The following is a 25661-nucleotide window of genomic DNA, read 5'->3' on the forward strand; positions in this document are numbered from 1 at the left end:
GCATACGAGCCGCTCGAAGGCTCAGCCGAGGCAGAAGATGGTGACCCATCATCATATCCCAGGCCCCGGCCGGTAGCTCGTTTCTCGAGATGGATATATGGCATCTTCTTCTTGTTGGGTGTATCCATGCTATGGGCCTGGTAGGCGGAACCTTACTCATTCTCAGAAAGCCCGGTCTAATATGCCGCACAGGAACACGCTTCTCGCAGCAGCGCCGTATTTCCAAACCCGGTTTGAATCCGATGAATGGGCGTCAAAGCACTACCAGCCCTCGATTCTGTCGGTATTTACGGTCACTAACCTCGCCACCGTCGCTGTTCTGGCGAAAGTCCAGAAGAATGCGTCTTACCCATGGCGCATCACGGTCGCTCTCTTGATGACCAGTATCGTGTTTACTTTGCTTGCCTTCTCCACGGTTATCATGAAGGATATCTCCGTGCGAGTATATTTTGGCTTTCTCATGGTCATGGTGTTTGGAGCCAGTTTGGCAACAGGAATTAATCAGAATGGCCTTTTTGCCTATGTCTTGGGCTTCGACAGGGAGGAATACACCCAGGCAATCATGGGTGGCCAGGGGTTGGCCGGTGTGCTTCCGTGCATTGTTCAGATCCTCTCTGCCTTGGCTGTGGCCCCTACGAAAAAAGAGAACCAAGCTCCAGTACCACCGGGGTCGTCGTCGTCGAAGTCGGCGTTCATTTACTTCATCGCCGCAACGGCCGTCTCGGTTCTTGCGCTGTTGTCCTTCCTCCATCTCATCAAGAGACAGCCAACAGCCCAGCCAAAGCGGACGGATGAAGACGACGAGACGGCTACGGTCATTGAGCATGACCAATCCGTGGGTCTGTGGACTCTCTTCAAGAAGCTCAGGCTTACGTCGTCGTCTGTTTTCCTGTGCTTTGTTATCACGATGGTGTTCCCCGTGTACACGGCCGAGATTGAGTCTGTCAATGGCTCTGGGAGTTCTCGGTTGTTTACGAAACCCGTGTTCATCCCGCTGGCCTTTCTGTTCTGGAACGTGGGCGATACGATCGGCAGGATGGCAGTCTTGAGTCCCCGACTGTCTCTCGCTCACAGACCATTCTGGCTTTTTGTTATTGCCATCGCGCGTGCTGGGTTTATCCCGCTCTATCTGCTTTGCAATATCGGTGGCCGAGGTGCCGTGGTGCAGAGTGACTTTTTCTATCTTTTTGTTGTGCAGCTGCTCTTCGGTGCGAGTAATGGGTTCTTGGCTAGTAGCTGTATGATGGGATCGAGCCAGTGGGTCGCTGTTAGCGAAAGAGAAGCCGCGGGAGGCTTCATGAGCATGATGCTCGTTGGTGGTCTGGCCGCGGGGAGTCTCCTGTCCTTTGGTGTTGCAAGTGCATAAAATGGACAGTATAGATATGAATTATGGCCGACGAATAGATCTTCTCGTTATTGTTTCAGTAAAATGTGTTTGTGTGTCTTATGCCAAGTTCATCCTCTATGTCCTATGCGGAGAACTCCTTCGAGGCTTCACACCCCAAATTTTGGATTTCTTTCATATGGGGATATAAGCAAGGCTAATTGAAGTCTATTTATGCTAGGGCCTGCCCAATAATCCAGCGGTTTCCAGTAACAGTTAGTGCAAGCTCTTGCCCTAATCGAGCGGACAAAGAACGAGAGCGACCTTCCTCGTCTACTTCCCTCTGCATCTTCCTTTTTCACCGTCTTCTCTCGTCATTCCAATCTTCCGCTCTTTCAATTTGAACCCATTGGATTTGGTTATTCATACACTCTTTTTTTTGGTTTCTGTGATAGAATTCTATTAGAGTCAAGACCTGCAGCGATTTGAACACACAACCATGGGGTTCGACCTGGGCCATGTCCTGGCAGCCCTGTCTGTGTGGAAAATCCTTACTGGTCTCTTGTTTGTGGTGAGTATGAGCCTCAATTCCTGAAAGTAAGCTTCTCACGGTTTTTAGTACTTGGTTTACTTCTCCTGTTGGATTATTTACACTCTCTACTTCCACCCGCTGAGTCGGTACCACGGTCCCAAATTGGCGGCCATCTCCCCTCTGGTGCACCTTCTTTGGGATATTAAAGGCCAGCAGCACTCGATCATTAGGTCCCTGCACGATAAGTACGGCGAAGTTGTCCGTATCGCCCCGAACTCGCTTGTCTATCGTGCTGCCCCTGCTTGGAGAGACATTTACGGCCATCGCAAGAAAGGACAGAAGATCTTTCTCAAGGACCCTTCATTGTATGCACCCACGCCGAATGGAGTCAATGCTATTATCACCGCGAATGAAGATGACCATGCACGTATGCGTCGTCTGCTGGCGCATGCCTTCTCCAACAAGGCCCTCCGCGAGCAGGAAGGTATTCTGCACACGTACGTCGACATGCTGATCGAGAGACTTCAAGGACTGCTCGGTGGATCGTACAGCCAGGCCATTGATCTGACACGCTGGTTCAATTTTACCACCTTCGACTTGATTGGCGACCTTGCGTTTGGAGAGCCATTCGACTGTCTCGACAGCAGCAAGTATCACTGGTGGGTCCTGATCATTCTGGATGCTGTCAAAGCCAGCGCATATCTAAAGGTCTTTTGGTTCTATCCCCTTTTGATTCCTCTGGTCAAGATTTTGGTCCCGCGTCATCTACTCAAGAAAAGAGCAGAGAGTTTCGCTTTGAGTGTGGACAAGATGCAGCGGCGTCTCAAGCGTGGAACTACACGTCCGGATTTTACCTCGTATATCCTCAAGCACAGCAAAATTGGGAAAGGGTTGACCGCCTCTGAGATAGACGCCAATGCTGCCGTCTTTGTTCTGGCTGGCAGCGAGACCACCGCCGCTCTCATCTCAGGCTGCACGTACTATCTCCTTCGGCATCGTGATATGTACACCCGTCTGATGCGCGAGATACGGGGTGCCTTCGAGAAGGAGTCAGATATCAAGCTCTCGTCCATTGCAGATCTGCCGTATCTTAATGCTGTCCTGAACGAGACTCTCCGCATTTATCCTCCCATCCCCGCTATGCTGCCTCGCTTGGTTCCTGAAGGCGGCGCCGTCATCAATGACGAGTACGTGCCTGGTGGAGTAAGTGTTAATCAAACAATAGCTATAACTATTAGTTATCCTGATATGTCAAATACAGGTCTCCGTTTCAATTTCCCTATACTCCGCCTTCCGCTCGCACACCAACTTCAAGGATCCTGACGTATTCATCCCGGATCGCTGGCTGGACGAAACCTCTGACTTCGCTGCCGACAAGACGGAGGCATTTCAGCCATTCTCATATGGTCCGCGAAACTGCCTTGGACAGCAGTAAGTTGGAATCACGCTGACATTATATTTCTTCTCAGCTAACAAACTTTCTCTTTCGTAGCCTCGCCAACGCGGAGATGCGTCTTATCCTCACCAAACTATTCTGGCACTTTGACCTCAATCTCTTGCCCGAGTCTATTAATTGGATCAACCAAAAATCGTACTCGCTTTGGAGTCGCCCTGCACTGATGGTGAAGCTCTTCCGGGCCGGGGCTGAGGCATGAAACTTACAGAACGCTTTGCATCACAATTGCCTTCCAATTCAAACACCTCGTAAATAGTATTCGTTGTACGTGTGTTGTCTGCTTTTGTCGATAGGATTGAATAAAGAGTGCATAAAATGACCACTTTTATATCTTCAAGGTGCGTTCTATGTTGTACGAACCCTTCCGCCATGTCTCTTCTGGTGTTAACAAGGTAATAGAATTGGGCACTATATGTATCGGCATGTGTTCCATGTACACCCATGCAGGCTATTGAAATGCGAGATAATAACAAGAGCAACCATCGCGGAACTCCGAACAAACAGATACACCAAGAACAGAAAGTGCAACCGTAATCAAAAATCATAAACACCATAGGCCATGTTGCTTTAACGAGAAAATCAGAAAAAGTCTTTCGCCTCCAACCATTGCTGGTCCATTGCGTATGCCACCAGATCAGCGGCACAGCACATGTCTTCGTGCCCGTGCTCTAGGTCAAGGAGCTCAAGAATGGATTTCATTCTTCCCTCGAGGGTCTGTTTGAGGAGACAGACGCGATTTTGAATTTCCTTCATTTGAAGATCCTTCACTCGAACATCAGCCAAGCTGCTCGCTTTTGCTTTGCTCTTTTCGTTCTTGCCCGATTTGTTCATGGAGCTTCGGTTGGGAGAGCAGGGGGCGAGAGCCTTTCGTGCTGGCTGGGGTGGCGGCTGCGAGGCCTCTGGCTCTCGGTTCTTCAGGAGGTTCTTGAGCAGGAAGAGAAGCCAGACCAGGTTTGTCCGCGGTGCATACTCAGACCAGATGCCAGGGATAGTGGGCATTTCCTCTGTTTCCATGGGGTTTCCGGTATATAGAGTTGCACGCATACTATTTGACCAGATTAGTCTGATGTTTTTACGGAATCATGGTTAAGAGGCGTACTATCGGTAGGTGTTCCTCAGAAGGATTTCGTCTTCGTCCTGGCCAATGGAATCGAAAATCTGCTTTTTGTCCAAATCCGACGAAGTAACCTCGGTGGCAATCTCCCCGCTGTCGGCTAGCTGCAAGTCGGCGCGTGAAAGCGAGTAGTCGATAATGGTCGTTTCGAGGGAGCTGAAGCCAAACCCGCTGGCCGATTGCTGACGGATGATATCGAGGTCCGATGGTGGATTCATGCAGTCGTCTGGACGAGTAGATCGAATGCAGACATTTCCCAAGTGAAGATCTCGATGCTGAACAACTGTTAGACAATCTTCTTTTTTTGTGTGCTAGAGGTGCGGTATGTATGCCTACCTCAAACAGCGCGTACTCTTCAGCGCGTGCCAGAGCCATGGCAACGCCCCAAAAGATGTCATAGATCTGGAAAACCGACGACCAGCAAAACTTCTCCAGCTCACATCCCGCGTCATCCATTTCCACAATCGCCCACAGCTGCGAGTCCGGGTATGCCTTCTTACTGGACGGGTTCGGATTCAGACAGTCATTCGAGGTCTTTTTGTACTGGTCCCATGCACCCTGGAAAGATTCCGGAAAACGACCCTGTACCACATGGATTTCCCTGAACCGGGCAAATCCAGGGATGGGATCAAGGTATTTGAGCATCTTGATCTCCGACACAATTTCCTCGATGGTGGTGAATTTCTTCGAACCGGGTCCGCTTTTGGCACGCAGAGGCACCACCTTGAAGACGCCATCTCCGTATGCTCGCAGCTTTGCCAGTTTGGACTTGGATGCTGCAGGTCTGCATGCCTCATCGCGCAAATGCAGCTTGTAAACCTCTCCGTATGAACCCTCGGCCAATTTTGCCACGTCGAACATCTTCGCAGATCGGGAAGCCCAGGTGCTAAATTTCTGTACACTCTGTGCGGCTGCAGAGGACAGGGCTTCGTTGAGGATCGGGCGGGCGTAGGTGTTGACTGCGGTGTTGTGAACAACGCCCGATGAGCGTCGTCGGGAGAACTTCTTTTCTCTTTTGTCGATAGACGGTGTGCCCTCCTTTTTTGGACTTGCCTGCACCGCCTTGGGTACTCGATTCACCGGTATTCTGACTGCCACCATGGTTTCATACTTAGCCGGTTTCTTCGGCGTGGTTGTTTGTAAGGGTGACTCAACCGAGGTGTCGGCTGAGGACTGTCTGGAGAATACGCTGGACGGCTCATCAGATGGTGACGCTGTTTGGACCTCAGTTGTCTCTGGCTCTGGATCGGTTGGCGGGTTCTCGGGTGTTTTGTGTTGAGCTGCTGGTTGCTCGTCTATCGTCACCTCGGCCAACTTCTGTTGGATCGCTTCCACAGCACCGACATTCTCGGGAGTCCTTGCAGGGCTGTTTTGTTCAAACACTGCCTTGGGGGCATCGGCTTTTCGTTTCCCGTAGACTCTGCGGTGGGCAACTGTCCTGGTTCTGGGTTTTTGTGCTTTCGTGGGTGTCGCGTGACCCGCCAGTGGCGAGGCTGCTCGAGTCACCATGATGTTTATGGCGTATTTTGGAAGTATATCTGCCGTCCGAATGTCGTTGGGGTGGTGTGCGATTGAAAGCGACGACGGTCTGAAGATGTCGAGGCGAGAGTAAGAGTGGCCCGATGGTGTTGATGTACTTCCCGATTAGGGCTAGCGTTGGTTGCCGCGGTGAACAGCATACATTCTTGGTCGGCCGCTATGACACTGACATCGGAGAAATTATTGCGTATTTGGTATGTAGTCTGAATAACTAGAAGATATGGAGAGGAATCAATTAACTAGTGAAAGTGACAGAGGGTCAACAGGGAGAGACAACTTGGAGGCGGATGGGATCAAGGTGTGCAGTATACCGTGCGACCGAGGAATAACAACCTACAGCCTACGACATACCGATACATTTTCCTAGGCGATTATTTCTCTCTTCTGTTGCTCTAGTTCTCTGTTCCTTCTCAACCCCTGATGACCGCGCAGGGGCTGGACTCCCAGAGGTGGAGATCAACTTAGCGTGTCTAGTGAGGAAAGGGCTTCGCCTATCATAAGCGCGTGCCGTGAATGAATGACCCATGTGCGCGTCGGGGCTGGTCGGAAGGGGTGGAGGGAGTCACGTCATGCTGGAAGCGCCTAGACAGGACATGAGGATGTAGTATTGAAGGACTAGAACAATAGTTCAAACAATAATCTATAGAAACCAATAACATCCAGTCCACTGAAAATCATATTGTTGACGTAGTCATCTCGTGCCGTCGGTCGGCACGCGGCCTCGGTCGACCCGTTTTCTTTTTTTCACGTTCCGCCCGGATCTTCCCTTCCTCTCGCCTCTCCCACACCCACCCTACTTTCTCCCATTTTTACCCCGGCTTCTTCCCCCTGGAATCATCCGTTCTCTCATCTCTCTCAATGACCGGGCATGGCGTTCAACTTCAACTGGTCGCCGTTGATGGCGGACGCGGGCTTCTACACCCGCGCCCAAGACCTGCTGACAGCCGCGCTCAATAAGTCGCCCAAACCCCCGATCATCGTCGACGACATCATCGTCACCGAGCTGAATCTCGGCTCCATCCCACCAGAGCTGGAGATCCTGGAAATCGGCGACATCGCCGAGGATCGGTTTCGCGGCATCTTCAAGATGTCTTATTCCGGTGATGCCTATCTGACGCTGAAGACTCGAGTGCAGGCGAATCCGCTCAACACCTTCCTCCTGACGCGACCCGCCTTTGCTTCGCCTCTACCTCTTGCTGCTGCGTATGTGCCGAGAACAATATCCAAAGAAAAAATACATTGAAAACGTTCCGTGACTAACGGTTTGATCGCGATTTAGCACCCCACTCACCATCCCTCTACAAATCACCCTCTCCGACTTCAAGCTCTCCGGTTTCGTCATATTGGTCTTCTCTAAACAAAAGGGCATCACAGTGGTGTTTCGCAATGATCCTTTGGAATCGCTCAAGGTGTCATCGACGTTCGATTCAATCCCGTTCGTGCGCGACTTCTTGCAGAAAGAAATTGAAGCTCAACTCCGGGTTTTATTCATGGACGAGCTCCCTGCCATCATCCACCGGCTGTCGTTGCGTCTGTGGGATCCCGAATATCGTGCTGGCGAGGAGTCAAATAATCAAACAGACAACACGGAAAACCTGGCGAGCGAAGGCCCGGGGCAAGACCCCTTGGCCAGCCCGCCCCAGGATCCCGTGGATGCTCTGGGTAATGCGCTGAACGAGTCCGAAATTGCTTCGCTTTCACTGGACTCCTCGGTGGAGACCCATTCCTTGTTCTCGCAGAAGAATCTGCTCCGCCTGGCTGCCCTGACGGACTCTCAACGAACCTTGTCTCTGTTTACCCCGTCCATCCAGGAAGTGGTGTACCGAGCGTGGACATCTCCAACAGACTCCAACGACCTTTCTGCAAGCGTTATCTCTCCTCTCAGCCCTCCGCTCTCGCGGACACATTCGCAGATCGGCAGCATGTCGTCCTCGTTCAACGAAACCGCCAGCACGGTCTCTATGCAAAGCCGTCCGTCCATCGGAGGTCATTCCTTCAGCAGTTATGGGTTGAGCCTGGGTTCTGGACGTCACTCGAAAGCCCATTCCCGCAGGAGAAAGAAGCGCGTGGTGGATCTGCGTGCTCGTCCGAAGACGACGGATGACGCCTTGAGTATGAGCGACGATAGTACCATGACCGAATCCATTAGCGCTCAGTCTATCTGCTCTGCGCCTCTTCCCATGGTGAGCGAGCTATCGGATGACCCGGTGACACCGCCACTGTCTCCGGAGACGGATTCTCACCTGCTTTCTGTCCCCGAAGGGCACCGCATGAGTCTCTCGCGGCCATCTCGTCGCCGCAGCTCACTGAATCTCGAGAATCCCGACCTATCCTATTCCCTCGAGACCGTTCGTGGCCCCAAAGCAGTAGATGTGGACGCCACACCGCGCGCCACCATGCGCTACCCCAATGAGAAGGCCGAGGCCGGTCCATCGTCCGGTTCATCTCGGCCGCCATTGCCTTCCACCATCCTTCCTTTCACCAAAGACGACAACGCGGCTGACCATGCCGTTGATCCTGTGCTAGTTGAACGGCTTGCGGGCGAGATTGCTCGCCGCATGCGCGATCAGAAGTTGGTGGCCACCAACTCAGGTAACAACTTCTGGGACCGCCACCAGGAGGAATACCCTCCGCCAGCTTATGGCCAATAAGCTATTTCATGACTGTCACGAATTTTCTTGATTTTACTTGTTGCTTGGAAGCGGGTCTGTATAAAACTGGGTTCGTTCTTTCTGGCAATTGTTTCTTCTTGGGGGTTTGTTCTGGATACCACGTTCATTTTTCTTTTGTCTTATTTTGTATCATCGAAATGAACTCTCCATTGGATTTGCCTACAAATCTTGTCGTAGCTAAGTCTATGTTGCGAATAATGTTCCCTAACTATCGCGTGTTCGTGCTCGATCGAAACTCGGGGAATTCAACCCCGGGCGCACGGACCTGAGCTTCCAGAAGCGCATTTCAATTCTTCCTTCCACTTCCTCCCCTTTCCCTTTTCCATCTCCATCCCAAACACCATGGCGGGCGTTTTCAAGAATGTCTTTGGCTCTAAGCCCGCGGCTCCTGCCGGGCCTGACGATGGTATGTTCTGATCCATTGCTGCGCACCAATGCTTTCTTCCCCCTACCCCCCGCTGATCGTATGCCTCACCTTAGACTTTGCCGACTTCGTGGAAGCTCCAAACCCATCGCCCGCCTCGCTCGTGGCCGACACGACCACCGTCCCCGCAGCCAATACCCTCGCAGCCGGTGTCCCGTTCACGAAATGGTACCGGGTCTGGGAGCGCGTGTCCCCAAGTGACTTCCAACAGGAAGCGATGATTTTGCCGTTCATCCTAGCCATCCTCCTCGTGCACTTCTGGGGCGCGCGCAAGAATCGCCGGCGGGCGAAGGATTGGGCCCAGGCCCATACCCTTGTCCTGCAGAAGGAGTTTGCGGTGGTTGGGTTCGACGGCATTCCCCGCGTGTCCACCGAGGGCGGCGATTCCGTAGAGGTGGAGCTGGTGAACCCGGAGGAGGTGATGCAGGAGAAATCGGCGCACGAGTTCACTGCGTACGCGTCCGGCCGCCAGAACGTGGCTTTCGTCGATGTGACGCTCAAGATGCCCAAGCGGTACAACCCTGTCACTTACCTGGTGGAATACGCTGCCAGCTTCTTCTTCGAGACCTGGGAGGTGCCCAGCGAACGGTACGAGGCTCTCTTGTATGCGTTTGATGGCAAGGAGAAAGACCTGGTGCCCGTAGCCGCCAATGATTCCTCGTCGCTCAAGGTGCCGCCCTCGGCCTTCGATGGCTTCATCTGGGCTGTTGTCCACAAGAGCCACATGAAGAAGTTCCGCACCGACCGCTACGATGCCTCGATGACCTTCACCAAGGATAACCCCAAGCTCCCCCCGTGGGTCACCGTCATGACTGAGAGCGCTGAGATCAGCGATATCCTTCTCTCTACCGAACTGATCAAGGCCATTGAGGAAGCGGGTAGCGACTTCGAGTATCTGATTGTGACGGACCAGCCTCTGGACAAGCCTACCAAGTATGTTTCTGCCCCCTTGCTCCTTTTCTCTCTGGATCGATCTAACCCATGGGGTGTTTGCTATAGGATTGAGGAGACCGTCCCGAGGAAGCGCGTTCAGCTGTCCGTCAACCTCGCCTCATCTGTTGCCGGCTATGCCTCGACCTTGCCTCTGTTTACGCAGTTCCTGCGCTTTGGCGACCGACTGGTCGCCTCTGCCCACTTCCGCGGCGAGGTGATGCGCAAGATCCGCAACGCCCGCGAGGAAGAGATCAAGAAGCTACGCCGCCTCGAAGAGGAGGACAAGGCCGAGGAGCGCAAGATCGCCGCGGAGAAGATCAAAAAGGAGGAGCGGGATCGCCTGCTCCGGGGCATGACTGCGGACGAGCAACGCAAGTTCTTGGATCGCGAGAGCCAGAAGGGCCAGCGGAAGTCGATGAAGAAGTACTCCAAGAGAGGGTAGATGGGCAATGAGGCACTCTATTTTGCTCCGGCCCAGATCCTTCTTGTCGGCTAAACGCCGGCTAAAAGGCGAGCGTGACCGTTTGCTTTTATTTCTCGTTCTCGTCTTGCTTGTATTCATATATTCATATATTTTGATCATCTCAAGTGTACTAGTTAACCACCAAATGGCAGCCGCGATGGAGATATTCCCTCTTGTCCTCCGCCCTCCATGTTTCCTCCTTCACTCCAACCCTAACTGCTCCTTCATCATTACCTCTAAACAGCCCTCATTCTCAATATCCAATTATCCCTTATTCACCATGGAGCTTCTTATTTTTTTGACCGCAGTCCTTTTCTTCACGATCTTCTCCGCTGCCGCCTCCCTCCCCAAGACCTGGTCTCTCTCGTCCCTTCTACCAAATGACACTGGTCCTGCAACCATCTCTCAAGTGCCCATCGGCGCTGTGATCGATCACTGCATCGTGCCGGGCACAGTCGCCCTCACCTTCGATGACGGACCATACATCTACACGCCGCAAATCCTCGACACCCTCTCCCAACGCGGCGCCCGCGCGACCTTCTTCCTGAACGGCGTGCACATGGGCAATATCCATGAGTACACGGATGTGATGCGCCGCACAATAGCCGAGGGCCACCAACTCGCTTCGCACACGTACTTCCTTCTCTCCATCCTTTGTCCCATTTATATCCCGAACTAATCCAACCCAATCTAGATGGAGCCACCCCTACCTCTCCACCCTCGACCACGCAGGGATAGTATCACAGATGACGCAACTCGAAGACGCCTTCGCCAGTATTGTCGGCATCATCCCGCGCTACATGCGCATGCCCTTCCTGATGTTCAACCCCCTCGCGCTCTCCGTCATGGCCGAGCTGGGGTATCACGTTATCGGAGCGAGTATCGATACCAAGGACTACGAGCACGACGATGCCGGCCAGATCTGGCTGAGTTTTGAGAAATTCAAGGCGGAGCTGAATGCGGGTGGCACGATTGTACTGGCTCATGATGTGCATTATAACACTGTTAATGTGCTGGTGGAGAACATGTTAAATGAGATTGAGGCCAGGGGGTTGATTCGTAAGTTGCACCCACTCCCACTCCCCGGTTTTGGGTTTTGAGCTGTGGTGGTGGGGTTTGGTTTGGAGATGATGATACTTATTTGGCATATAGCTGTTCCTGTTGGTGAGTGTTTGGGGGATCCGCCGGAGTTGTGGTATGCTGCGCCGAGGTAGATAAGGCCGGCTTTGATGGGCGGAGGGAATGTTTTTTCGGTTCATCTGTGTTTTGTTCATCCGGCTGTCTATAGCATATACATATCCTTAACCATCTCTATGGCTTCCAGGTTGTTGATGATTAAAAAGACAATGAGACACGAAGTATATTGCAACTAGATCTATAATACAGCAGCACCTATCTAACACGCGTGCACATCAATGCAAGACCAAAAAAACCCCCCAGGCTTGATGTCATGACCGCTCTCGAGCCCAACATTTCTAATATTTATTTACTGCTTGCCAAACACCTTAACCCGCTCCTCAATGGGCTTCTGGGTCTTCTCACCCGGAGCAGCCTCAGGGCTACCGAAGACCATCTGCGCAATGAGGCGCCACTCAGTAGGCAGGTCCCACTCCTTCGCGACAGCGGAGTCGATCAGCGGGTTGTAGTGCTGCAGGTTTGCGCCGAAACCCAGGGCCTCGAGGCCGGTCCACATGAAGTACTGGTGCATGGCGTTGGAGTGGTCGGCCCACGGCTCGAAATGGTTCGCGAAGGCGGCGAATTTCTCTTTGAAGGGTTTGATGTGGGAGGGGTCTTCGAAGAAGAGGACCTATTTGGTGAGATTTGGATTAGCTTCGGTTGCTTTTGGAAAGTATTTGTTTTTAGGGGAGGGAGGGTATGGTAGGAGAGGAGAGGAGAGGGAAACGTACAGTGCCGTAGGCCTTCTTGAAACCCTGCAGCTTGGGCAGAGTCTGGTTCTTGAACATCTCCTCGGGCACGGCGCCGGACATGACAAGACCGCCAAAGGCCTCGGTAGTAATGTCCCACAGCTTCTCGTGCTCGGCGTGCAGCAGCACGACGATACGGGTGGACTGGGTGTTGAACGAGCTGGGGACGTTCAGGATGGCGGCGTTGACCAGCTCCTCGATCTTGGAGTCGGGCACGGGGCTGTCCCGGCCCAGCTGGTAGATGGTGCGGCGGTTCTGTGCCAATTGGACGAGGTTTTCGACCGTCATGTTTGTTGCGGTGGGTGAGTGGTTACTGTGGAAAGAGGAAGAAGAAAAAGGACGGAGGTGTGAAGATGTAAGAGACAGGCGGGATATTGGGGAGGTAGAGGGCACTGGTATAGGATTCTTGGGAGTGGTGGAGCCCGGTAGAGCGTGGAGATTCTTGGAAAAAGATCGAAGGAATCTTGACATGGTGGGTGCCTTTTTTATATGCAATTCGGGTGGTCCTGTAGAGCAGTCTTCCTCGGAGCCGTGCCGCAGTTTTATACCTGCAATTGGACCGAGATACTGTAATCAATGAATTAACCCTTAGAAATAGTGGTTATCCGAGTGCGAGTGGCGTGTTTGTTCCTGTCCGTCTTTTTTTTTTTTTTTTTTCCCGCCGTCTAGATAAGTGGTACCAGTACCTTGACGAGGCAAGCGCGGAATTGAGCCATGTCCGCTGAATAATAATCCCGGACTTTGATCAGCATGACAAAGCGGAAGCGCGCCGGAGCCAAGCCTCTCGCTTTTAAATTCGGCGTTGAGCTGGTGCCGAGTTTTTGGATTATCAATGCATTATTGACAGTACTTAGTTAGTCCCGCTGTTGATGTGATCGGTGACTGCTACGTTATCAGTTCCTGTTGGATTTCATAGAAATTTTTCGAGCCGACAGGTCTGGTCGTTCCGCTCCTCCCTTGTGGCGTGATTCCGTATATCCGATTGCGGCGACATAGGGCCCACATTCGGCAAAAGACTTCGTTGCTTACCTTAAGCCGTTGGTGGGTATCTTAGATGTCACCCGATATGTAACAAAGTATTGATTGATCATGCTATTGCAAGCTCTGGTACTTCCTTGACCTGACTCCATGCTGAATCTCTCACAAGCAACGTTGAACTTGTTGCCCATCGAGACACGACAACCCTAAGCCACCTCTAGTAATTATCAAGGCAATCGTTTGAATAAGCCGTGTATAGTTCATAATCCCTGAAATATAATCATTCTTGTTAGCTCCGATCACTAAATGAATTCCATATGAATAATGTATGCCGTTCGTAACTCAGAGACCCGTCTTGAAACTTGGAAAAGGTATAGTAATTTTCACCATGCAGTGAAGCTTTTCGGCAAGAGAGAAGCTCATCATCGCATTCATACCCCGCTTGCAATAGGAAATGAAAAAAAAAGAAGAAGAGATAGTTGCACACATACCTATACTGGAAAGCTCCACGCCAGTGGGGATGGATATCTGCGGGTTGGCGGGAGCCAGTGCTGTTGGGGCGGATATATTTTCCAGTAGAGTTCGCATCAGATTAGCAAGCTGTTCAGTCCAGACTAAAATTTAGTCTCTAGTTCTTCCGACCGTCGATCAGTCTCTGCTGGCCAAGAGCGACAGGTCTTGAGGTTCAGTGCCCTGCCGATATGGGCATCACATTGTCGGTTTTACGGGTTGCCACAAAAGATGGGCACCTTTTTCGGGGGGTTGAAAGTATTCAGTGCATTTTTCTTGTGCAGATCTATTAAATGTGTTGCGATCTAGGGCCTAGGGTGCATGCCCTATCCTGTTTTACATGTTTTCAGTGGTGTGACATCATCATACTGATCCCGAGTGGAAGAATTGTGGAACCAATGTATAAAAGAAGCCTTTTTAATATAAAATTGATCAAGCCATACAAGTTTGAAGACTTCATGAAACTCTTCTGTCTTGCAGTTCTCTGCCTAGTCCTATTCGATAGCCACGGTTTCTGCACTAGACACGAAAAAGCGCAAAAGGACTTTGGGTACCCATAAGGAATATACACAACCATTCTCAGACATCTACCACAGTTAAGCGAAATTCTGACAAGCTTCACGAATGAATTCCACCGTTTCATCCACCCTGCTCAAGAACGGGCTATGTCCCGCGTGCTGCAGTGTCTTTGTCGTAACCGAAGCTCCAGCTTGCTTTGCGCCTGCAACCATTGCCTCCTGCTCCAGAAGATTCATTGCTTTATCCTCAGTACAGTGAAGATACCAAACCGGGACGTCAGCCCACCCAGCATATATACTATCCCGATCACTGAAGGTCGCCGCTGATTGATTCACAAGGCGGCTCTGCCAATGCTGGGCCTTCTCAGCTGGCAAGTCGTTGTAGAATACCTCGATGGTGTCGTCGTCAACAATCACCCACCCATCTGAAGAGACATGCACGCGAAACCCACCGGGCCCGCTTGCAACCAGCTCGTTAAGGTCTGTATTCGACGGGACCATAAAAGCACAGAGTTCAATGATACCCACAACTTTCCCCTTGGCCGTGCCTAGTTTAGACGAGTCCTTCGCGGTGAATCCTTTCACAGCGCTGCAGCCCACGATGCCGCCAAAGGAGTGGTTGACCATGACCACGTCGTTGCCGTTGGTGATCTCGGCCACGATAATATCTTGGACCTGGCTAATGGTGCTGGCTAATGATGAGACAGGCTCGGGTGTGCCGCACATTTGAAGCTGAGGGGCAATGCAATGATAACCTTCTTGCTCTAATGCTGTGATGGTCTTCGTGAAATATTCGGGCCGATGCCATGCGCCGTGCACAAAAATGAGGGTTGGTTTGGACCAAGCCATCTTGAAGTGGAATAAAGCAGCGTGAGAAGACGATATGTTGAAGTGCAAAATAGGCGTATTAGCTAGCAATTCTACCAGGCTGTCTGATTTTGACAATGATGAAAACGATGATATTCTGTCTGGCTGTTATGCTGGATTTTATAGGGGGCAGAAAGCGGAAAAAACTGCCGGAAAGTGGAAATTGCACTGGGCGCCTGGAATCCTTGGAAGATCAGGTGATCAGGATGCGGAAGATGGATCCTAGTAAATTACTAGTGGGAATTCCACTCCGACACAATATCTAGCGAAACGCTCGAGGAGAGAAAAACTCGGCGTTGAAGAGTTGGCGAGAAAACGAAATCAAGCTACACAGCGGTATTTGTTTATAGGAAGGAAGGCATTGAAGTTAGGAGTAGGCATATAAACTAGTAGATGTGCCATGTAGTCAGATCTGACAATGATAATAGAAACGATGGGGTTCCGTCTATCTATCGTGTCGATATTTATAGTGGCAGAGAAGCGGAAACCCACTGCAACTCAGGCGACCCTATTCAGGCGTCCCAGTGACAACTGGTTTCCATAATTGAGTTCTACTCTGGGCGTTTTGTGGCGGCTATGCTTCCTGTCAAGGAATGGATGCTTCATACGCCTCTTCTCAACACCTCTATTACCCCTTTCTATTGTGCTAGTGCTTATTAGTTATTGCGCTCCTTAAATTGTTGGGCATTCCCAAGTTTATTCTAACCAGAGATTAATTTACTCGCGTATTGCATTTCCATTAAGGGTAATCGTGCTGTCGATTTTTGACACTTCCTTCTGATCACCTAGCCGGCCCACCCCGCAAATGGTCGAGCCGCGATCTTCCCGTAGGATTACTTATAACTAAACTAACTGCTGTGATCCACTGCTGCCCTAGAATAGGGAGGGTGTCCAAATAGTGTCAGGGAGTGTCCAGCCGGCACGATCCTTAATTTTACCTTAAAACTCGCCAGACTCAACGTTTTCAATTCAGGTTCTGTTTTTAACTTTTTGATAATATCGTCGGACGAAAAGTCTACCCGTTGAAATATTGAAAGGACGACCAATGCCGTCAGCTTTCTGAATGCAGTAAATAGTCAGAATTCGACCCCCGCCAGAAAGTAAACCACCGCAGACGCAAACGCTTTCGCATCATTCTGTCGTTCTTCGAAATCAGGCCCAATTTGCTCCAAAAACAGCGCCAGCTTCGACTGCTTCCACTGCATCCGCGGTGCAGAATCCAAACACATCATTTGCATTCCAAACGCGTCGAGTTCATAGTGTCCTTGCACAGACAGTACTCTGCCGGGATGATACAGTCCTTGAATAGGGCAGATTGGTGTGCTGCCCACATTGATCCAGGGTGCCGGTAGAGACACTGGCGGCGAGTCAGTAAGAGTCACAGCCTGGCCTTTTTCCACGGCCATCACTCGGTCACCGTGGAACATTTGGATGCGTAGTTGGCCTTGTGAAAGGTGCCCCAGTGCTTCTGGGAATGATCGAATGAATGCATCTTCAAGCTGCACGGTGTAGATGCCGACTTCTCTTCCGAGAGGGCATATCTCGACAAATACATCCCGCACGGAGTCCTTCGGATCGTGAACAAGGACGTGCGAGATCAGCTGGTGGCCGAAACAGGTTCCCAGGATACGAACTTTTGGGTATTGGTCGTAGATCGTTCTGAGGAATTTCGCTAGGGTTTGCATCCAAGGCGACTTGTCCATTTCATACACTCCTGGTGCGCCTCCAGTGATCAGGATGGCGTCGATAGGAGACGTTTCGGGCCATTGGATCTGATCGAGATGGCCACGCATTTTTCGAAAATCAGGATAGTGGCCTCCTCGAATGTCGTATGGAGTAACGCTGATATTGATAGGATTGTCGCTCGCTAAGTCGCTTTCGTTGATCTGTCCCGCGGTCTCTTGGAGGATGTTGCGAAAGTGCGCGCTGCAAAGCCCGCGGGCCTCGTAGAGAATACGAGCTGGGATGTCGACATCGAGAACGGCGACGTGGATGTTGCGAACCATTTTGGTAGATCGCCGAGAAAACAATGATAGTAAGTGATTTTTTTTTCAAATTGGGAAGAAAGCGAAGAGCGAAATATAGTAAAGAAATTGTCAACACGCACTACCACGGGTCAGCCGACTCCAATGCGACTTTGGAACGAATTATGTAAAACCATTATTGTCGTTAAAGTCAATGGAATAAAATGGGGGTAAGAGAAATTCTGGCGTTGAGTATAGACGTTCCTGAACACCCCACCTACTCCAACCAGGGTTCCAACCATTATGTAAAAAGGATGCTGGGTACATCGACTAAGAAAAAGTTTAATTTGCAACACGTTTCTTTCAATCGTTTGAATTTTTCCTCAGACTTTCGTGAAGTGCATTAAAAGGTAAGCATTGACGTTAGTTTAGTAGTAAATAAACATATTTCACCATCAAATGGGGAGGGAAGTATTTACACCGTCGGCACAAATGCCTTTGATACTATCCAGTAGCCCCAGAAGGGAGATATATGCAGGATCACAAAACCGTAGGCATGAGATGGATTGGATTGGGGTATCTCAAAAAAAGAAAAAGATGATAGTTGTATACAGGAGTATGTGAAGGTGTAAAGCACGAAGATGAGAGACGGGACACGAAAAGAATAATCTCACACCATGCTCTCGCCGTCCAGAGCCTCGAGCTCTCTAGTCAGCGCACAAATACGACACCCGTCGCCGATCTTGTCGCGCAAAAGTCGTGCGGTTGTCACTTTGGGGCCGACGGTACGTGATACGGTGGTGGATGATGGGGATTCGTCTTGGGAAGGGACGGAGATGTCCTGGTTGGCCAGTTCCTGCTGTTGTTGCTGCTGCTGCGACTCTTCTGTCTCTGGATGTAGGTGGGATAGATGGAAGACGTGGCCACACGCAAAACCAATGAGGATTTCCCGTTCTATATTACATTACGTTAGTCACTGGCAAAGCAGAAATTGGACTCGTGGGGTACGTACCGTTGGGTTGGAACGGGGCGTGGCAGCCTCCACATCTTCCTTGTTGGAGGACACCAGTCGGTTTCTTTGATGCACTGGGTTTTGGCCCCGCGTGTTGATCCTGCCTCTTTGCATCCCCGTTTGGATCTTGCTCTTCGTCGTGGGCGCTGTCGTCGATAATGTTGAACTTGATTCCTCGGCGTTGCCCCTTCCGCAAGGTATCCATCCCTAAAGCGACCTCACTCTGCATAACCCGAGCAGCGCCTTGGCTGATGCTGGCCTGCAGATCGTGTTCACGGATCAGTCGAGTGAGACCCTCCGTCAGGCCCTCAATTTCAAGGCCGCTTGGGATCCGGCGCACAAGCTTGATCGGGTCAATGGCTGTTCCAGCTTCGACGAGTAGGCCGTGAATAAATGCCGGCTTGTCCATCGAGTAGTTGAGCAGATCTTCCCAAAGATCTGGGTCATTTTGGGACTTTGCAAATGAGATGGCCTGTGAGACGTCTTTTAGATCCGACAAGATCAGGTTCAACGCTCGCTTTGTCTGGCCCATCTTGGACAGTAAGTAGATCAGTCCCTGGGTGAAGTGATAACGTTCGCAGATGGAAATGGCGGTATCGAAAGAATAAGAGGCACTTGTTTGTAGGAACTCCATCAGTAAGGGCTGGTCCTTCTCGACGAATATCTCAACTGCTGTGTCGGCGAAATTGTCGATCAATGCCTTGCCCTCATCTGCAGCCAGTTTGCTGGCTGCATCTCGAGCGTGGGCCCCACGACCCCGTCGTGGCTTGGCCGCCTCGTGTGGAAGCGACTCGCCGCGCCATAAAGCGCGAAGATAGAAGTAGAGGAACAGGCGTTTATCTGCAGCCTGCAGCTGCGACACCACGGTTTCGGGACGCACGATTCCCGTGTATGCTTCACTGACAAGCAGTTTGATGGACTCGGCGGTTGCCTCTTCGAGTTCAGAGATTGGAGCAGACTTCATTTGCTCTTTGGAGACGCGGATCATGATAAAAGCGGGAATGTCGTCAGAAACAGCGTCAAGCAAGCGGTGGGTCCGGATCAAAGACATGGCTGCATCCGCATCTTGTAGACGAATATAGCAGCGCAACGCTTCACGATAGTGACCACCAGCCAGGAACAGTTTGGCAATGCAATCCATAAGGATTCGCCAATCTCCGGATTCAACAGGCACTGATCCCGAGTTCAGTTGTTCTTCGATAGCCATAGTCACGGTGTTTGCATCGAACAAGTCAGCAGGCCAGGTCTCAACCAACTCTTTGAACCGTTGAAGGTCTCGAGAAACGTAATGCATGAGAAGGGTTTCGTAGATAATGGAAGGAAGGAGTGGATGTAGGTCAACCGGGATGTATGGTGTAATCTCATCCTGTTTGTTTTCCTTGATGAATACCCATGCCCAATGTTCCCATCGCGAGGCACTGCGCAGTACTTTGCCACAGACTTGGGCAGCTTCGCTCCATTTCTCTTCGCCAACAAGTTGCTCAACCCAGCGCTCCCCTAGCCGAGCCTTTTCCTGCTCTGCTGCAGATACTTTCGCTCGACCAGTACCCATGATTGATGATCGATCGTCAGCAAAAAAGTCACCTAGGCTAGATTGTGATTGGACTGCTTCGGCTGCCACTTCACTGAGATCAGAGATGGTACCTGCAGCTTCAGGATGCTCATCAACAAGATTCCATGCTTCTTCGTAACGTCCATGAGAATCCAGCCAAGATAACCGATCCGCCAAATCCCTCTTCACAGCAACGACACAGTCGTATGGGGAGTGGATAAAAATCTTGGCGCCCGGCGCACCCGCAACATCTTGAACTTCCTTGGGAAGACTCTCATCGCTAGAGAGATTTCGAGAGGCAAAAGACGGTGGGATTCTCCCAGATCCCTTGTCACCACTACTGGTGGTGCTGTGAATGCTGGCGCCAGAGCTGAACAGTCGTGCAGAGTACATGGTTGCATCCCACAGGCCATAACCAAGGGTCCCAAGGGCGCCCCGCTGGACTACCTGACCCTCAGGGGTCTTCCAAGGAGGGAGGACGCTCAGATGATAGTCCGATGAAGAAAGTCCCTCAAAGCGACTGACAGACAGCGTATCCGCACTGAGTTCTTCCTTTGTTTCAATATCAATAACTCGGAGTTCAGGCTCTAGGGCTCTCCGTCGATGACGTGAACCGGTGCTCTTCTTGGTCTCTTGGGTAGAATCGCTGTCGGCTTCGGTGTATGCAAGAACAACAAGGAGGCGAGGCGTGTACAGCGAGATACCAGATACCACGCAATCCGTTCGTAAGCTAGTCTTTAGTTAGTACTTGCTCCAAGCAACCATGGTGCACAACTCACATCGTGGCAACCTCTGCAGATCCGTATCTCTCGCCCTTGGACGACTTGCTTGCGCGGTCAGGGTACACATCAATCACCCATACGGTGCCTCCCCAACCAACAACCAATTTCTCACACTTTTCGGATGGCATGACTGACTGCGTTTCACTGCGAGAAGCAGTGTCGGTAGCATCCAGATGGTCGTGGCTGTCCAGTGCAGACGTGTCAATCCATTCCGCACGCGCCTTCCAGACACTTGCCATCTCATCCCAGCCCGGGCGGTTGGGCCGATCGATATGGCTGATTCGCTTCCAGGCAAACTCTGATTGGGAAGATTCCAAATGCAAGTTAGATCGCATAATCTTGATTCCTTCTTCGTTCACCCAGGTAACATATTTCCCAGACGGGGACCACTTGACAGTGCTGATAGCACCTTCGCCGCTGTGTAAAATCGTGTCTTTGCCGCTATTAGAGCCCAGTCCCATGGACCCCAGCCAGCTTGACGCAGTCACAGCTGCACCGCCCATTGTTGTCGAGTTTGAGCTTGTGCCGACACGACCGCCTGTGGTTAAGATCAATTCACCGGCTCGGCCACCAGAAATAAAGGTCCTGTCGCTTTTGTAATCGGGAGATAAAGCAACTGATTGAACCGGACGACCGAAATTTCGCAACAGCACATCCTTGGAGTCCACCAGCGAGGAGACGCATACGTTCCCGTCAATGGAAGAGGTCGCAATATAAATTGAGTTGGATGGGGTCGGCGGAATGCCGACAATGGGTCCTGTTTTTGAATGACCACGGATACTTCCCGCACTCGTGGGTGGTAGGGTCGGCGGGGCATGCTCCTCGGCAGGTTGTTTGCTGGCAACATCGGACTTGAGGCTCGGCAGAGGAGGCGGGAACGGCGATATAGATATGGATGTGACACTAGCCGAGTGCGCATGGTAGACGCGGAGAGACCGTAGCAGAGGTAGTCCCAACACATGCTTGACAAGGTCAGCTCATCTGTAGTGATTGGGGTGGGCGCAAAGAACTCACAATATTGCCGTTATGGGTGCCGACGATCTAGACAGAGAGTATTAGCCCAGATTCCAGCTAGATATCAGGCGGATAGCGCACCATCTTATCTCCTGCGGCGAGGAAGGAGCTCGTCGCATCCCCATTGCGGTATACCGGCTTCAGGTGCTTGGTGAGATAGGCATATTTGAGTCTAGGCTCCTCCTCGTCCTCCTCATCTGAGTCCTCCTCTTCCTCCTCCTCGTCTCCCTGGCTATCATCACCGGCGTTGGAGTCATCGTCGCTCCCCTGATGACGTCGATCTAGCTCGTTGGGGATCGTGTTCGTCGGAGACCTGCTTCGTGCAGTAGAGGGGGCTTGTTTGGACTTGTTCGAACCGGCTTGACTCGCCGTCGTCGTGTCCGGCGCATCCATTGAGAGAGACCCTTTCAGCGCCCGGGACTCCCGAGCGGGTTGAAATTGGAATGCCACCAGCGCGTCGTTCGGAGTTTGGGTAGTTAGGTTAGCTGCTATCATGACTAAGCACCTCCCGAGGTCTTCGGATTGATTGATTGATTGATTGATTGACGGACTTGCCCGATTCCTCATCCTGTCGCCATGTTTGCCCGGCCATATGTCTGTTCTTTGTGCAAGCGCCCGACGCCACTGAAGCTCCTGACCCGACCCCAGACGCAACGCTTACACGCCTCGCCGTTGTTGAGTCTCCCCCGGCGCAAAGACTTCTTCTCGTCCAATGCCCACTTGAAACAAAAGCAGTCCAGTCAAACTGGGGAAACACCAGACGAACTGCTCGCAGAATCACAGAAACAACGCAGACGAGGCAGCCGAACACCCGCCGCGCCCACATCCTTGCGACGAGTAGCCGTGGAAGCACAACGGTCGAGGGATGGATCTCTCTCCAAAGCGCAGCTCAAAGAGCAGGGCTTACATCAGGCTAAGGTGATAATTACTCTGCACCAGATGTCAATGGTTTGCTAATACTTCTCTCTTGCCATTGCAGACAATAACCGCCTATGCCGTAGCCGAACAATTCAACATTCGCAAAGTCCGAGACATTCTCCGTGAGAAGGGCTACGAGCCGGATCCGTTGGAAACAGGACTCTATCCGCAAGTCGTTCACGTTCAGATCCCTGCAGATTCAATACGACGCGTGGGGAATCCATCTACGGTCGATCTATCTCCAGAGGAAGTGGGCGATGTCTTTGTTTTCCCGTCTGGCACAGTCGTAGCATGGTCTCTCCCGGAGGGCTTTACCTCGTTCTTGGCTACGCGAACTCTTCTCCCGGCCGCCGAGGGCGCACACACGGAAAGCCTGGAGACAGAGGATCTGGAGTACGTCGAGGACCCCAAACGGGACAACAGTACCATCAAGGGAGACACGATCATCCTGGGCACCCATGCCGGGCATGAAGGACCGGGAGCACCATTCGCAGGGCAACAGTCCATCGACACCGTTCTGACCAAAGTAGCATTCTCATCCGGTTTAGCGAGAAGCACCAAGCTAGCCGTTCTCGAGAGTCTGTTGGCGAACTATTTCGAATCGACCCGGGCGATTCCCACACTGCTATCGCATGGCTCGCGCCTCCCCTTCACGCGGGACTTTATTCTCCGCAAGACCGGGCAGCTCCTTAGCGTGCGTGCGCAGCTGAATCTCTACTCCGAGCTGACGGACTCCCTTCCGGACATTTTCTGGGATAGTCGGCATGAACTCGGCCTGGAAGGCTACTACGAACAAGTCGGGCGGGCTCTGGATGTGGGGATCCGCATCAAACTCTTGAACGAGAAGATGGACTATGCACAGGAGATTGCGAGCGTGCTCCGTGAGCGACTCAGTGAGACACATGGGCTGCGGTTGGAGTGGATCATCATCCTGCTGATCGCGGTGGAGGTGGGATTCGAAGTGCTGCGGTTATGGAAAGAGAGAGTCCAGGAGAAGGAAGAGATGGCTCAGTCTCGGGAGACGTAGTACAGCCTGTCAGCCTGACTAGTTCACCTGATCAATGTAGGCAACACCAGCGGATGTGCGAAAGAATGTAGATCTACGGATAAGCTAGTAAGCTCCTTATCAGCTGATGAGATCACACGCTTAGTCAGGGTCGACGAGCACGTGTATCTTGAATGCGACTCATCCTGGATTCTCTTTGTTATAGACGCGATCGAAAGGTCGGGGGTTTCAGGGATTTTGGATTGACTCGCTGAACTGAACTCACTAGACGTGGTTGCTCCCGACACAGCTTGACCATCATGTGGGGATCCGATCAACAGCCGCTGCGGGAGCTTCCAGGCCCCCAGACCATTCTCCGGACCTTGGCCGGCTCACTGGGCCTGACCTCGCTCTCCAAACCAGAAAATCAACAAGTAGAACCCGCATCAAGCTGCTCTCGCTCAGATCTAAGCTGCTACACCAAGTACAGTGGCCAAGACACCTGCTGCTTCAACTACCCAGGCGGGCAATTCCTGCTGACCCAGCTCTGGGACTTTGACCCAGCTCTCGGTCCAGATGATTCCTGGACAATACATGGACTCTGGTGAGCAATATATCATCATTCACGGACATGTAATATTAATGCACCCCAGGCCGGATCACTGCAACGGCGGGTTTGACCAGTTCTGTGACTCGCGCCGCAGGTACAGTAACATCTCGCTGATCCTCGTCGACTCCGGTAATGGGGATCTCGTGGATTACATGGGCGAGTACTGGAAAGATTATCGCGGTGATGACGGCAACCTGTGGCAGCACGAGTGGAACAAGCATGGTACCTGCATCAGCACCTTGGAGACGCGGTGCTACGACGGCTACATGCCACAGCAGGAGGTGGTGGACTACTTTGACAGGACCATCGAGGTCTTTAAGACATTACCTTCCTACCAAGTTGGTTCCCTTATTTGACCTGCCCTCCCAATTACTGACCATCATCTATCTAGGTCCTCGCGGATGCAGGGATCACTCCATCCCATACCCAAACCTATGCTCTGGACGATATAGAGGACGCCTTGGAGCATTTCCATGGTGTTCCAGTGACAGTCCGCTGTCGATCCCACTCGCTGAGCGAGATCTGGTACCACTTCAATGTAGCGGGAACTATACAGACTGGGAAGTTTGTTCCCGCGAAACCAGGTTCGTCAGTCCGCATATCTTCTGGCATCTATGTTAATTCTCTACCAGACGGCCAAACCTCCAACTGCCCTGCCAGAGGCATCCGCTATCCACCAAAACGAGAACAGAATGAGCCAACGAAGACAACAACCGGTCATTCTGAGCCGACAGCAACAGGAATCCCGTTCCTGGGTAAAGGACATATGATGGTCTCTCGTTTAAACCAACAACGCGGCTGCATTATCAGCTACGGGACATGGTTTGCGTCTGGAACGTGCGCCACTTTCCGGGCAGAGAAGGTTTCGGGTAAGTCGTACCATTTTCTCTCTTTTTCTTTCTTTCTTTGTTCCCTTATGCTAATGAGCAACTATATCAGAGGATGCATTCACTCTTACCTCTAGCAAGGGACCTTGCAGCTTTGAAAAAGACACATTGAACTGCGGCCCTCACGTCAATGCCCCAGAAGAATTTACAGTGCGTTTTTCTACCCTCCTTGGATTCAAGTGGACCTCTTCTGATTTACTTTCCGTGCAGGTGAAGGATGGGAAACTCTGCTACATGGGCAACACGACCTTCTTCGCCGACAAAGCACCAAAGGGCCAAGCGCAAAGTCAAGTATTTGCCTCGCAAGAAGATCATCCGATCGAGATTGAGATCACCTGGAAGTCGCGGGACTCGATGTTTTGATGAGTTGGCTTTTACTTGCCGTGCTTTTTATTCGTCGTGACGAGCGGCGCCATCTTTCATCGACTGATATTGCAGCGGCAAAGGGTCGGCAGAACTCTTAAATAGACCTAATGGCAGTAGTATCTCTGGTAGTATCTGAAAGCTCCTGAGGAACACTTCTTACAACTCAAATTTCTCCTCCATCTCCCAACAGCATAGAGACACTGAACCCCAATCCACACTGTCTCCCATGAACTCAAATCCATAAAATTTTCCTTAAAAGACCCTAGACACTAGATTCAATCTACAAGACAAACCACTGCAAGAAGAAGAAATAAAG

At 51.6% G+C, this 25661-nt stretch overlaps 12 protein-coding genes across 12 annotated transcripts; 7 read left to right on the forward strand and 5 right to left on the reverse strand.

Moving 5' to 3' along the window:
* Window positions 1-126: 126 nt before the first annotated feature.
* Window positions 127-1366, forward strand: PFLUO_LOCUS6705 (uncharacterized protein; the record flags this gene model as incomplete). The annotated part of the gene is made up of 2 exons (XM_073784273.1): window positions 127-140; window positions 193-1366. The coding sequence occupies 2 exons, from the start codon at window positions 127-129 to the stop codon at window positions 1364-1366; spliced, it is 1188 nt and encodes a 395-aa protein (XP_073640745.1).
* Window positions 1367-1823: 457 nt separating this feature from the next.
* PFLUO_LOCUS6706 (uncharacterized protein) lies at window positions 1824-3511 on the forward strand (the record flags this gene model as incomplete). Its single annotated transcript, XM_073784274.1, has 4 exons — window positions 1824-1895; window positions 1944-3059; window positions 3118-3287; window positions 3349-3511. 4 exons carry the CDS (start codon window positions 1824-1826, stop codon window positions 3509-3511), a joined length of 1521 nt encoding a protein of 506 aa, XP_073640746.1.
* A 380-nt stretch (window positions 3512-3891) lies between these two features.
* PFLUO_LOCUS6707 (uncharacterized protein) lies at window positions 3892-5935 on the reverse strand (the record flags this gene model as incomplete). The annotated part of the gene is made up of 3 exons (XM_073784275.1): window positions 3892-4357; window positions 4412-4701; window positions 4763-5935. 3 exons carry the CDS (start codon window positions 5933-5935, stop codon window positions 3892-3894), a joined length of 1929 nt encoding a protein of 642 aa, XP_073640747.1.
* Window positions 5936-6833: 898 nt separating this feature from the next.
* Window positions 6834-8616, forward strand: PFLUO_LOCUS6708 (ERMES complex subunit; the record flags this gene model as incomplete). Its single annotated transcript, XM_073784276.1, has 2 exons — window positions 6834-7168; window positions 7245-8616. The coding sequence occupies 2 exons, from the start codon at window positions 6834-6836 to the stop codon at window positions 8614-8616; spliced, it is 1707 nt and encodes a 568-aa protein (XP_073640748.1).
* Window positions 8617-8979: 363 nt separating this feature from the next.
* PFLUO_LOCUS6709 (uncharacterized protein) lies at window positions 8980-10436 on the forward strand (the record flags this gene model as incomplete). Its single annotated transcript, XM_073784278.1, has 3 exons — window positions 8980-9043; window positions 9118-9994; window positions 10061-10436. 3 exons carry the CDS (start codon window positions 8980-8982, stop codon window positions 10434-10436), a joined length of 1317 nt encoding a protein of 438 aa, XP_073640749.1.
* Window positions 10437-10737: 301 nt separating this feature from the next.
* On the forward strand, window positions 10738-11557 carry PFLUO_LOCUS6710 (uncharacterized protein; the record flags this gene model as incomplete). Its single annotated transcript, XM_073784279.1, has 2 exons — window positions 10738-11090; window positions 11152-11557. The coding sequence occupies 2 exons, from the start codon at window positions 10738-10740 to the stop codon at window positions 11555-11557; spliced, it is 759 nt and encodes a 252-aa protein (XP_073640750.1).
* Window positions 11558-11943: 386 nt separating this feature from the next.
* Window positions 11944-12670, reverse strand: PFLUO_LOCUS6711 (Putative nitroreductase; the record flags this gene model as incomplete). The annotated part of the gene is made up of 2 exons (XM_073784280.1): window positions 11944-12264; window positions 12365-12670. 2 exons carry the CDS (start codon window positions 12668-12670, stop codon window positions 11944-11946), a joined length of 627 nt encoding a protein of 208 aa, XP_073640751.1.
* Window positions 12671-14466: 1796 nt separating this feature from the next.
* Window positions 14467-15237, reverse strand: PFLUO_LOCUS6712 (uncharacterized protein; the record flags this gene model as incomplete). The annotated part of the gene is made up of 1 exon (XM_073784281.1): window positions 14467-15237. The coding sequence occupies one exon, from the start codon at window positions 15235-15237 to the stop codon at window positions 14467-14469; it is 771 nt and encodes a 256-aa protein (XP_073640752.1).
* A 1094-nt stretch (window positions 15238-16331) lies between these two features.
* Window positions 16332-17261, reverse strand: PFLUO_LOCUS6713 (uncharacterized protein; the record flags this gene model as incomplete). The annotated part of the gene is made up of 1 exon (XM_073784282.1): window positions 16332-17261. The coding sequence occupies one exon, from the start codon at window positions 17259-17261 to the stop codon at window positions 16332-16334; it is 930 nt and encodes a 309-aa protein (XP_073640753.1).
* Window positions 17262-17889: 628 nt separating this feature from the next.
* On the reverse strand, window positions 17890-21972 carry PFLUO_LOCUS6714 (Vacuolar protein sorting-associated protein 41; the record flags this gene model as incomplete). The annotated part of the gene is made up of 5 exons (XM_073784283.1): window positions 17890-18173; window positions 18232-20513; window positions 20563-21527; window positions 21580-21606; window positions 21661-21972. 5 exons carry the CDS (start codon window positions 21970-21972, stop codon window positions 17890-17892), a joined length of 3870 nt encoding a protein of 1289 aa, XP_073640754.1.
* A 183-nt stretch (window positions 21973-22155) lies between these two features.
* On the forward strand, window positions 22156-23524 carry PFLUO_LOCUS6715 (uncharacterized protein; the record flags this gene model as incomplete). Its single annotated transcript, XM_073784284.1, has 2 exons — window positions 22156-22497; window positions 22559-23524. The coding sequence occupies 2 exons, from the start codon at window positions 22156-22158 to the stop codon at window positions 23522-23524; spliced, it is 1308 nt and encodes a 435-aa protein (XP_073640755.1).
* A 278-nt stretch (window positions 23525-23802) lies between these two features.
* PFLUO_LOCUS6716 (Ribonuclease T2 precursor (RNase T2)) lies at window positions 23803-25342 on the forward strand (the record flags this gene model as incomplete). Its single annotated transcript, XM_073784285.1, has 6 exons — window positions 23803-24086; window positions 24136-24430; window positions 24484-24676; window positions 24725-24961; window positions 25032-25129; window positions 25190-25342. 6 exons carry the CDS (start codon window positions 23803-23805, stop codon window positions 25340-25342), a joined length of 1260 nt encoding a protein of 419 aa, XP_073640756.1.
* Window positions 25343-25661: the final 319 nt, after the last annotated feature.

This window comes from Penicillium psychrofluorescens, assembly GCF_964197705.1.
Source record: "Penicillium psychrofluorescens genome assembly, chromosome: 4".
Taxonomy (NCBI): domain Eukaryota; kingdom Fungi; phylum Ascomycota; class Eurotiomycetes; order Eurotiales; family Aspergillaceae; genus Penicillium; species Penicillium psychrofluorescens.